Source organism: Hoplias malabaricus, chromosome 1 (assembly GCF_029633855.1).
Source record: "Hoplias malabaricus isolate fHopMal1 chromosome 1, fHopMal1.hap1, whole genome shotgun sequence".
Taxonomy (NCBI): Eukaryota; Metazoa; Chordata; class Actinopteri; order Characiformes; family Erythrinidae; genus Hoplias; species Hoplias malabaricus.
The window spans coordinates 3,674,418-3,687,269 of NC_089800.1; the positions used below are offsets into that span (position 1 = coordinate 3,674,418).

The 12,852-nt window shown below is 39.4% G+C and overlaps 1 protein-coding gene across 2 annotated transcripts; it reads left to right on the top strand.

Annotated features, from left to right (window-relative positions):
- The first annotated feature begins 5,421 nt into the window (after window positions 1-5,421).
- Window positions 5,422-11,283, top strand: LOC136701520 (free fatty acid receptor 2-like). 2 transcript variants are annotated; one of them, XM_066676099.1, is made up of 2 exons: window positions 5,422-5,497; window positions 8,264-11,283. In XM_066676099.1, exon 2 carries the CDS (start codon window positions 8,290-8,292, stop codon window positions 9,271-9,273), a length of 984 nt encoding a protein of 327 aa, XP_066532196.1. In that variant the 5' UTR covers window positions 5,422-5,497; window positions 8,264-8,289; the 3' UTR covers window positions 9,274-11,283. The 2 variants fall into 2 exon arrangements, with proteins under 2 accessions (XP_066532196.1, XP_066532188.1); XM_066676091.1 differs by having other exon boundaries at window positions 5,445-5,476; window positions 8,264-11,282.
- The last annotated feature ends 1,569 nt before the right edge of the window (window positions 11,284-12,852 follow it).

Sequence of the window (12,852 nt, forward strand, 5' to 3'; positions counted from 1 at the left end):
AGGATCTCAGCTTTGGCCCGCAGTGCTTCAGAAGGCATACGAGCACAGTTCGAGCCCAACCAAAGCAAAGCAGCTGGCCACATCATGCCAGAAAGACCCAGAGTCATTGACCTTGCTGTCAAATCCTCACAGCAGTGTTCTGACCTATACACCAGCGAGATAGCATTAAAAATACTACTTGTTTCTACACTCACTGTGCATTCTCTGAGCTCCTCTGACCACACAGAAGCACTTTGTAGTTCTACAACTACACAATGTAGTAATCTGTTGCTCTGCATACATTATTAGCTCACTTTCACCCTGTTCTTCAAAAGTCAGAGCGCCCACAGAGCAGGTATGAAATGGTTGTGTTGTGCTGGTACGAGTGGATCAGACACAGCAGTGTCTGCTGGAGTTTTTTAACTGTGATTCCACTCACAGTCCACTCTGTTAGATGCTGGCCGTCCTCTAGCCCTTCATCGGTGGACACAGGATGGACTATTCTCAGTCCAGGCATGACACTCAGGGCTTTAAAAACTCTAGCAACACTGCTGTGTCTGATCCACTCGTAGCTGCACAATACACACTAACACGCCACCATCACGTCAGCGTCGCTTCAGCACTGAGAATGATCCACCACCCAAATCATACCTGCTCTGTGGTGGTCCTGAGGGGGTCCTGACTGTTGAAGAAAAGGGTAAAGGGAGCTAACAAAGTACGCAGAGCAGCAGGTTGAGTAAAGTAAGTAAGTGTAGAAACAAGAGGTTATATAATATGTTAAAGAAGTCAGTTACACCAAAAGTGTCAAAACCTCTGGAGACATCTGTGAATAACCACAATCAAAACAATGCAGTGATGTTGGAAGAAACTGAGCAAAGGTTATAGCCCCGTCTGAGCGACTGTCAGATGGCTGTTGATAAACACAGCTCCCGTCTCGTCTTCACCTCCAGGAAGCTGTAGATTTGTGGGTAATTAGGAGGTGAGATAAAAAACAGGGCGCTGTAATTATCGCTCTGATCCGCCTCGTGCTGACGTTATCAACCGGAATATCAGGTTGATTAAACACCCGCCATCGTCCCACTCAACAGCACAGTGAACCTGCGGCTGGAAGTTTGGTGACACCTGTTCAGGCAACAGATCTTCGGAAATCAAGGACATTAATCAAGAGTTTGTCCTGTTTTTGCTGCTGTAACAGCTTGTACTCTTCTAGGAAGGCTTTACTACATATTAGAACATTGCTGGGAGGATCTGTGAGGTCAGAATCACAAACAACAATCTAGCTTGTCCCAAAGGTACTGGCTGGTATTTAATATGAGTGGATCAGACACAGCAGTGCTGCTGAAGTTTAATCCCCTCAGTGTGACTGCTGGACCACCAAACAAAAGCATCCAGACAACAGCGTCCTGTGTCTGACAGAGTGGACAATGAGTGAACACAGAGTTCAAAAACTCCAGTAGTACTGCTGTGTCTGATCCACTCAGACCAGGACAACACTCACTTACACACGACCACCACATCCGCCACCCAAAATATAGCTTCTCTGTGGTGTTTGACTATTTCACACGCTCATTTACTCTCATTTTCAGCCACATGCCCCACATGTTTATTTGGATTATACAAGGAAACCAATGCATCTGGAGGAAACCCACACAGACAAAGAGAACACACCACACTCCTCGCAGACAGTGACCCGAGGAGAGGATTATGGATCATTGTCATATGGATCTTTTGGTTTAATGGCCTCATATACCCTGGTGACTAGCTCTGTTCAGGACAGTCCACCACTGAATTTCATTTTGAAAATGTTGACCCACACTGTGGTCACTTTCTTGGTTTGGCAGTGTGTGGGCAACTTGTTCCTCTTTCCTTGTTCGCTTTGTTCTGGATGGACGTTTCCTGGTGTCATGAGCTCTGAGACTGACGCACCTGCTCTTTAGGCCCTGAGGCTTCTCTGCTTGGTTTTGGAAACACTTTCCCAACACAGTACAGTTACTTCACAGCGTAAATATGACACACAGCTAGGACTGGTTTCAACAGCATTACAGAATGAGGAATCGGACATAACAGACAAATAGAAACACGCCAATATGACTTGAGCAAATAGACCTTGCACCATTAACTTCCAGAGAACAGGTTTTCTTCTCCTGTAAAAATTTGGGAGACACATGGTTTCAACTACAAGTAAAAACTGATGGTTAATTTATCTGCTAAGGATAAGGACTAATGACTAGGGTTAGATTCCAATCAATAAGAACTGATAACTAGGGTTCGGTTCCAATCAATAAGAACTGATGAGTAGGGTTAGATTCTAATCAATAAGAACTGATGACTAGGGTTAGATTCTAATCAATTAGAACTGATAACTAGGGTTTGGTTCCAATCAATAGGAACTGATGAGTAGGGTTAGATTCTAATCAATAAGAACTGATGAGTAGGGTTTGGTTCTAATCAATAAGAACTGATGAGTAGGGTTCGATTCTAATCAATTAGAACTGATGAGTAGGGCTCGAATCCAATCAATAAGAACTGATGACTAGGGTTTGGTTTCAATCAATAAGAACTGATGACTAGGGTTCAGTTTCAATCAATAAGAACTGATGAGTAGGGTTAGATTCTAATCAATAAGAACTGATGAGTAGGGTTAGATTCTAATCAATTAGAACTGATGACTAGGGTTCGGTTCCAATCATTAAGAGGAGATGAGTAGGGTTTGGTTCCAATCAATAAGAACTGATGACTAGGGTTCGATGCCAATCAATAAGAACTGATGACTAGGGTTGGATTCCAATCAATAAGAACTGATGGCTAGGGCTTGGTTCCAATCAATAAGAAATGATGACTAGGGTGTGGTTCCAATCAATAAGAACTGATAACTAGGGTTTGGTTCCAATCAATAAGAACTGATGACTAGGGTTCGGTTCCAATCAATAAGAACTGATGACTAGGGTTCGGTTCCAATCAATAAGAACTGATGAGTAGGGTTCGGTTCCAATCAATAAGAACTGATGACTAGGGTTCGGTTCCAATCAATAAGAACTGATGACTAGGGTGTGGTTCCAATCAATAAGAACTGATGACTAGGGTTCGGTTCCAATCAATAAGAACTGATGACTAGGGTTCGGTTCCAATCAATAAGAACTGATGAGTAGGGTTCGGTTCCAATCAATAAGAACTGATGACTAGGGTTCGGTTCCAATCAATAAGAACTGATGACTAGGGTGTGGTTCCAATCAATAAGAACTGATGACTAGGGTTCAGTTCCAATCAATAAGAACTGATGACTAGGGTTAGATTCAAATCAATTAGAATTGATGAGTAGGGTTCGGTTCCGATCAATTAGAATTGATGAGTAGGGTTCGGTTCCAATCAATAAGAACTGATGACTAGGGTTTGGTTCCAATCAATAAGAACTGATAACTAGGGTTTGGTTCCAATCAATAAGAACTGATGACTAGGGTTCAATTCCAATCAATAAGAACTGATGAGTAGGGTTCAATTCCAATCAATAAGAACTGATGACTAGGGTTCGGTTCTAATCAATAAGAACTGATGAGCAGGGTTAAATTCTAATCAATAAGAACTGATGACTAGGGTTCGGTTCCAATCAATAAGAACTGATGAGTAGGGTTCGGTTCCAATCAATAAGAACTGATGACTAGGGTTTGGTTCCAATCAATAAGAACTGATGACTAGGGTTCAGTTCCAATCAATAAGAACTGATAACTAGGGTTTGGTTCCATCAATAAGAACTGATGAGTAGGGTTTGGTTCCATCAATAAGAACTGATAACTAGGGTTCAGTTCCAATCAATAAGAACTGATAACTAGGGTTTGGTTCCAATCAATAAGAACTGATGAGTAGGGTTCAATTCCAATCAATAAGAACTGATGACTAGGGTTTGGTTCCAATCAATAAGAGGAGATGAGTAGGGTTCAGTTCCAATCAATAAGAACTGATAACTAGGGTTTGGTTCCAATCAATAAGAACTGATGAGTAGGGTTAAATTCCAATCAATAAGAACTGATGACTAGGGTTTGGTTCCAATCAATAAGAACTGATCAGTAGGGTTCAGTTCCAATCAATAAGAACTGATAACTAGGGTTTGGTTCCAATCAATAAGAACTGATGAGTAGGGTTCAATTCCAATCAATAAGAACTGATGACTAGGGTTTGGTTCCAATCAATAAGAACTGATGAGTAGGGTTCGATTCCCTGCTCAAGCAAAGTGCAGATAAAGAACCGATGTAATTAACTGATGTAATAAAAATTAATTATCATTAATAGTGAAATACAACTTGTTGTGTATATTTTATTTTATTTTATTATATTTTATTTTATTGTATTATATTTTATTTTATATAATATTAAACTATTATATACTTATTACCCTATTTTTACTTACTTTACTAATTTTTAATATTACCATATAATTATATTATTATTATTATTATTATTATCATTATTATTATTATTATTATTATTATTATTATCCTATTACTGCATTGATACCAAATTATTGAAGATGGAGACGTCTCTGTAAGTGTTTATTATAGAAGTGTGGCTCTTATGTAATGTTGAAATATGCAGAGCTCCATGGCATCTAGAATTGCACAACACACATTTGGTGATTGCTCCATAAAGAACAACCATCAGTTTCACTAAGGAACATGTTCCGGATATTTCTGGTGCAACTTCAGCTGGAACGCCCAGAAAAAAACTGAACATTGTTTGGAGTGTTATTTATTACTATCAGTAAAACCCACAATATGAGGTGCATTATTTAATTACTGGAAGCCACTGGAGAGAGTCAGACTGAGGCAGAATTGTTCACAATGTCGATGAAAGGAACCAAATGTGTGAAGATGTTTAGTGCCATTTCTCCTTTGATTGATTCATTCACTTTCATAACCCTCTTAATCCTGTTCAGGGTCATGGTACGTCTGGAGCCTACTTGGAATTCCTGGGCACAAGGCAGACACACACACTGGACAGAACACTGGCCATCACACATTCACCCAGTCACTCACTATCGTCTGTAACAGCAGAACTACAAGGTTCTTCTGTATGGTCGGCGGAGCAGAGAAAATGGAGAGTGAGTCTAGAGACAAATATGAGTCCTTGACACTTAGAGCTGTAGTGATATTGAAAGATCTGATATTGGGTACTGGGCAGAGGCTGTAGTCAAAGTTGCTGTGTGTCCTCAGTATTTAACTGCACTATTTCTGCATTTGCTGAGGTTAAAAGTTGAACTAAATAAATAAATTTAAAAACTCCATGGAATTCTCCTTTATTTGCACCACCCCACCCCTTCATCCTGAGCCAAACTGTCCACAGCAGCAAAGCTGGATTAAAAATGAAATAGAAATGAAAGAGGAAGTGTGTGTACTTTTCCGCAGTTTCACTGGTTCGCGTCATTGCAACATGTCTATAAAAAGTGATAGACCTGGGACTAGCACATCACTCACATCTGGGCCTGGGTTAGTGCACAGCTGTTGAGGTAAGACTTGCTATTACAGGTGTAAGTGTTTTTATTAATATTTAAGAAAATGATACATAGCAAATGTAAGTCTGCTTTATAATGGACAAAATTAAAACTCTGTATATGTATAATGTAAACAAAACAGTATCTTACTATTCTTAGCAGAAGGAAAAAAAAACTTTCTTACCTTTAAGTGTAAGTAAATATACAAAGATTTTACTCCCAAGTAATTTTAGAGCACTTTTATTGGTTCAAACATCATAAAAGGTTCACACAGTGTGACAGACAGATGCTGTGTTCCAATGATAGAGTCAATTAGAAATAGACAAATGTATATAACAGCTTTGTACATACACTTACATTGAAAGGTAAGAAAGAATCTATATATAACGTCTACGTAATTACAGAATTTATGCATTAATATTACACCACCCTGAGGTTCCGTGACATTTCATTTACAACCAGAAATACTTAAAGGGATGTTTTATATATTTTAAAGGGATTAGTACTTGAATACATCAGTACCTGAAAACAGATATTAAAAAAGATTAGTATTTACTTTAAAAAGTGATCAGTGCCTAATTCTTTAAAAGGGACTATTTTAAAAATGACATCAGTTTATGTATATGTTAAAAAGGATTAATATTTAGTATGATATAAATAGAGCAGTACTTTGTAAGGTTGGTTTGTTTACTTTTTGTGTATTTTGTTTTTCTTGATTTGGCTGCAGTGGGGGTTTATTTTTTACTGCAGTTTCAAAATGAGTACCTAATATCCCTGCATTTTTTGTGTGTATAAATGCCAGTACATCGTTCTTCATGCTTATGAGTATTAATAATAAGACCTGGCCAAGTTGCGCAGTTTTCATTTGAACTGCTCTGTAGTGTACGTCTGTTTTTTTGTAGAGTCATGGAGATAAGAATCAGCCTTCGGTGACAGATCAAAAATACCATGCTCCACTTGCAACTTCTGCTCCACTGCATACTTTTAGCCCTCTTACATTGTGTGGAGAATGAGTGGACAATGTTTGTTTTATTATTTGGACATTGTTTGTGAACAATAATAATATAATATTATTATTATATTTTATTAATATATAAAATACGTTAAATTTTGTTTTTCTTTGCCCAAGGGTATATTGCATTTTTCAAAATCCATTTTATTTGCTCTTCAATTCTAAGATATGCCCAAGGTGTTGAAAAAGACGTATTAATGAGGTTTTAAACATGGATTCAGCAACTACAGTCTTTCAATATTGTTTCCCTTCTGTCGTATTATTATTATTTTCTTGTAATATAATGCTCAAAAATAGCCACTTTAGGTTTCTTTAGTTCATTTGGGGTCATTTGCTCGAAAATAGGAACTGAGTCATTACAAAATAAAGATCTGAATATTTCATAAGAATTTTCTGGGCTGACATTGACAACTTGCGAATTTTGTGGTCAAAGAGATAAGGTTGAAACTTATTTCCTCATCTTCTACAAGGGTACATAAGGTCCTGACATTTATCTCAAGGGCCACAGGCCACGCAGCTGCAGATCATTGTCGACTGGTCATGGTCAACAGGCACACTATTCATTTTAGATTGCGCGCTCATCCCCAGAGGTGCACATTATTCCTCAGTGATAGCACACTGTCATCAAACAAAGTCTTCTGTATAAGGATCAGAAACCACAAAAGCTCAGCCGCCATGTCTGAATAATGTTATTTTTCCACAGCGCATAAAAGGGAGTCGAAGGGCTTATATAGACAGAGAGTATTAGAAGAGGGATTAACAGGGGCTTTTTACAAACTTCACTCTGGAAAGCGCTAACAGCACACTGCCTTTCCTGCTGATAGGCCTCTCTCTTGTCTGCGGCTAATAGCGAGCCTCTCTGGAATTAAGAGCGAGTCTTCTTTTTAATACATGCATTTCCTGCGCTTGAGGGCCAGCGCTAATTGGCTTTTGTTCGCTAGGCGAGCCATTTTTCTCCATTTTGAGTAAACAGCCACATTTTCGGAGCGATTTGGCGGGCCATAACGATCGACGAATGAATGTTTTAGTAACTACTGCAATGAGGACCCAGACTTAGCCAAAACAGATCATACTTCATGATGCTATTAGCTGAAAATACCAAACTCAGGGCCCACTGCATTGTTGTTTCAGACATGAAGACATGCATAACTAGTGATTAACAGTAAAGCAGCACTTTAAAAAGTGATAATACAGGATATGATACATGATAACAAGAAACAACTGATGTAAACTGATGTGACTGTGGCAGAAGAAGAAGGTTATGCATATAAAATGAAGTCCCTATGAAAGTAGCCTGGGGCTAATCTGTGCGGTTACCATTGTGCTTTGAAGAAGACATATAGGATTCCCAGGCAAGGATTAAGCCTAGTCCTGGACTGTGTCCTCCTTTTATTTGATAATGTGCTGTAGACCAGGATAAGGCTTTATCCCAGTCTGGGAAAACACACCATAGAGAATTGACATATTGTTTCTTAGCTGCACCATTGTTAATAACTGCAACAAGTGTCTATCAATTTATTTTGAATGTCCTTATGTCACCCAGTGTTGTCAAGTTCATCTTACAATGACTGGCATAAGTTCTTCAAAATGACATTGCTTTAGTCTGTGCTTTGTGTATTTTTGTGTTAACCAATGTCCTTATGATAGAAGTTAGAAAGAAGATAGAAAATGATACACACCAGATTAATTAATCACTCACATGTACAGTATGCCTCTTACTGTTGGCTGGAGAACCATCACACTTCCTTTGAATCTTTCTGACACTGTTTAATTTGCTTCTGCCTCCACAGATTGTCATTGATCCCACAAAGGCACCATGCAGTGGACAAAATCATTGAGTAACTTGGTCCTGACAGTGTATAGCATCACACTGATCACTGGTCTTCCAGCCAACCTTCTGGCCTTCTACACCTTCTCCCGGAAGGTCAAGCAGAATGCTTCACCGATCGATGTCCTCTTGCTCAGCCTGACAATCTCGGACTTGATCTTCCTTATCTTCCTCCCGTTCCGCATGGTAGAGGCAGCCAACCTGAAGTGGACCATGAGCTACTTCCTCTGCCCACTTTCAGGATTCGTGTTCTACACGACCATCTACAACAGCACCTTCCTTTTGACTGCGATCAGTGTGGAGCGCTACCTTGGAGTGGCCTTCCCCATCAAGTACAAACTCAAGAGGCATCCTCGCAATGCTGTGATTGCTAGCTTCATGTTCGCGTTGATTTCCATGGCCCACTGCAGTATTGTCTACATCATGCAGTACTATGACCACAGCAACAACACTGTCCTTGATCCTTCCAAGCGGAATACCTGCTACGAGGAGTTCAGCACTGAACAGCTGAATGTCCTCATGCCTGTCCGTCTGGAGCTGTTCCTGGTACTTTTCTGCATCCCATTCCTCATCTGTTGCTTCTGCTACATCAACTTCATCAAGATCCTCTCCCGTCTTCCTAACATCAGTCCCAAGAAGCGCTTCCGGGCGATCGGACTTGCCCTTGGCACCCTAGTCGTCTTCATCATCTGCTTCATGCCCTACAACGTGTCCCATGTGGTCGGCTATATCGGATGGTATAGTCCCAGCTGGAGAGTGTACGCCCTGCTCACCAGCACCTTTAATGCCTGTTTGGACCCCTTCATCTTCTACTTCTCCTCTTCCGCACTCCGGGGGACTTTCAAACATCTCATGAAAGAACTCAGCAGAAGGATGCATCTCTCCTGCTGCAGGAAAGCTTTCAACTGGCCTCAATTGAATTGCTCTGGGGTCGAGGAGAGTACTCAAAGTTCCAATGACAGCTCTCGTTAAAGCTGGAGGCTAATAAAAGCTCAGGAACAAGTTCAGTTGCCAGATTGATGCTGTGAATTTTTTTTAGAAGCACACTGAAAACAAAGCTTGAGCTACTGGTGGACTTCCACAAACACTCTGTAACAACAAATCCAATACATGAGGACTTCTTTAACACACATTATTTCATGGCCGATTTGCATCTGCTAACTAGGTAATACAGCATCAGTGGACAGCTAAACATGCTTGGAGGAGAATGCTAATGGTCAATTCTATCTTAATGAATAATGAGAAAAGTGGGTGGAAGATGCCTATCACTAGCATCTTTCTGAGTGCTGCCGGAGAGGAATGACTATTCTACAGTCAGAGACAGAGGCTATCTGGCACTCCTGGTTATAGATGACAGTATCATTGGGAGCTCATGGGTTTAATCCCATGGGATGTCACAGCTATCCATAACCAAGAGTCTAAGAGTGCCTCTGTGTCTGTTTGTGTGTAGACTGGCTCCCCCACATCACTAGCATTTTGTTGAATGATGAGAGAAGAGAGAGATACATATTATGCCCTGCATATAACTAGCATCTTAATGGAGCCAATCTATAACCAAAGATTGACAAAGGCGCTCTTTGACAGTTCAGGACAGCAAAGGAAAAAGACCTGGTTCCAGATTTAACAGCATGCCAGAAAAGAAGCTTGTAGATATTGGAGGACCAAAAGGTCTTTGTCCAGTCCCTGTCCACAGATATTGAAGAATATCGAATGAGCTGCCAGTTACATGTGCAATCTTAATACACCATCACTTACTATAATGCACATGAGGAAACTGCGAGATGTGGCATTTATTTTCATGTCACAGATTGTGGCACTGACCGCATTCAGCGCCTGACTGAGTAGAAGTGCTCTCCTTTCAATGAACTCAGCACTCAGCACATTGATTCACAAGTGGACCGTTGCGTCCTACTCTAAACGGCTCCTCATGGTCACACAGTCAGGACAGGATTCTGATCCTTTGCTGGTTAAGCTCTTTATTCCGGGCCTTGGACAATTTCAACAACCCCTTTACTTCCAGGGAGATAATGGGTTTTGTTTATTCATAAGCTGTTCTTTTAATAACCTTTGTTGTAGCCTATGAAGTTCACTTTGTGTTCAGTACGCCCTTCATTTATTTATTTCCAGTTAAAACAGCAGAGAACCACAAGCTATTCCTGAAATTCACAGAAGCAAAAACATGAAATGAAAATATAGAAAAATAGACCTGATATCCCAGCAAGACCTATGCTTGGATACTCAGAATCAGGGAATGTAACCAACTTCCAAGACTGAACTTTAAAGGTGAGGGGAAATGTTTAGCAGCAAAACCGAAAGCAAATCTCAAGGAAACAATGGGTGGATGGGAAGGTGTGTACATTAACTATACCCAAAGTGTACTCATAAGATGTGTAATATATCTTAGCTTAAAATGAATAACTAATAATTAATAACTTATTTTTAAGGGCGATTTTGACAGGATATGGAATAAATAAGGGTTGTCTGAATTGTGCACTCTTTTATACTGTATATTTTTAAATATTTAAAACCTCTGAACTTCACCTCTTACCAATTACGGACCTGCTGGCGGGTCTGTTTTCTTTCTCTCGTTTATATAAATTGGTGAAATGAACATTGTGCATTGTTTTGCATGTATTTATGTAAAATGTGTACACTTGTATATTATTTGGGTTTATCCAGTCAGAACACTTTGACAACATTAAATACATTTACAGAATCCAATTGTTATATACTTCAGCATGAAATAAGCTTATGTAATTATTATTATCTTCCTAAATGATGATGCCTTAATGATTGTACAATATTTTCTTGTGTTTTTATTATGGTGTTATTCAATGTGTTATTTAAAATGCAAAAAATAAATAATAAAGCATCTTCAACATGTTTACTTCTCCAGAGAACAGCTTTGTTTGGAGCTTAGTGTTAGCTTTACAGATAAGCTTAGGATACGGTTAGGTTTAGGGTTTGGGTTTCGTGTTAGCGATGGATTTTAAGTTTTTTAATATGCTGGAGTTAATGATGAGGTTTTCGGTTACATTTAGTGTTAGACTGCAGACAGTGCATAAAATGCAAAAGCATTATTCACATCAATTTTGAATTCTAACATTTTTAAATGATTGTAATATTTTCTTTAGTAATAGACAGGCCCTATTAATGAGTTAACACTAATATCAGAAATAAAATTATTGTTATACAAAAAAAAAACATTTAAAAGTGGGTTTAGTGTTAGATGCTGGTGTTAGAATTAAACAAGCATAAAATATTACTGTTTTTAATATTCTGAAGGTTACATTTATTTTAGGTTTAATTTTAGGGTTAAGATTTATGGTTAAAGTCTAGAGACCAGGTTTCGTGGGGAACCAACATTATGAAGCATAATCTGCATTTCTAAAATATAACAAACTAATTAATTAACACATTAATTGAAAAATATGAATAAAAAAGAACTGTAAGCAAACACTTCTTTAAGTATTTTTGGTATTTTCTAAAATGCACTCTTAATATGCACCAAATAATGGACTGTATGTTATAATAGAACTGTCGGATCTAACACTGAAATATTAACCTCTGGATCTCCCACCAGCGCTAGATTTTAGAACATTGCTGTAAAGATTTAATGGCATCCATCCAGTGAAGCCTGAAGAGGACTTTGGACCCCACTAGCATTTCACAGCATTGGGAAGTTGCCTGTTATTGGCTGTGGAGTTTCTACAAGATGTGTGTTTACACCTGAACACCTGTGTCCACAATCTTAAACCCACAGAGGACATAAGGGGTTTCTGAGTTTATTTAACATGCCCATATCTTAGTAGGTTCTTCACGCTCTGGCTTTGTTTTGTAGGAATCCATTGTACTCCATTGTAATCCATTGTACGTGTTGTGGTATGTGTACTGTATGATGTTGTGAAACAGCTGGCTTTCTTATACTGTGGGGATTTTCCAGAGTAGGAGCCATTGAATAGAGCCCACTCTTCTGCGTCCAGTAAGCGGTCACTGGTTTTAAAGCCCATTCATGACTTTATCAGTTCCCGTTAAACACACATTAAGCCACAAAGAGGAGGATGTGCTGCACAATATTAACAGTTTCGCATGCTCTGCGCTTAAAAGGAGACTAGCCTTCGTGTTGAGCGAGGTGCATGAGCGAGGTTGATTAATTACCTTCCCCCGCTCTTCTTCTTTGCTACTTTCCTCCCTCCCTTCCTCTTTCCCTCCTTCTTTCCTAATCAACTCTCCCACACAGCTGAGGGCGTATGAATCCTGATAAGAGTTCAGTCCTCTGACCATCACATACATATTCCAGCTTAAAAGAACAGTACGTTTTTGAAAGGCGTCTGATGCAGCTTGACTTAAGCGGTTCTATGAAAAAGGGCCGGGTGATTTTTGCTCTGTGAGGCGAATTCCTCTGAGCTCACGTAATGCAGTAGAAGCACTTAGTTATCTCCTCCGAGTGTGACGAGCTAATGTAAATGACATGGCAACACATGTTCTGCTCCATGTGTGTTGCGGCTACTGTAACAAAATATGAACACTCAGTGTTCTCCTCCATGCATG

Bases quoted from the DNA above. Each gene is read 5' to 3' on its own strand.
- LOC136701520 (XM_066676099.1), top strand. From the start codon at position 8,290: ATGCAGTGGACAAAATCATTGAGTAACTTGGTCCTGACAGTGTATAGC.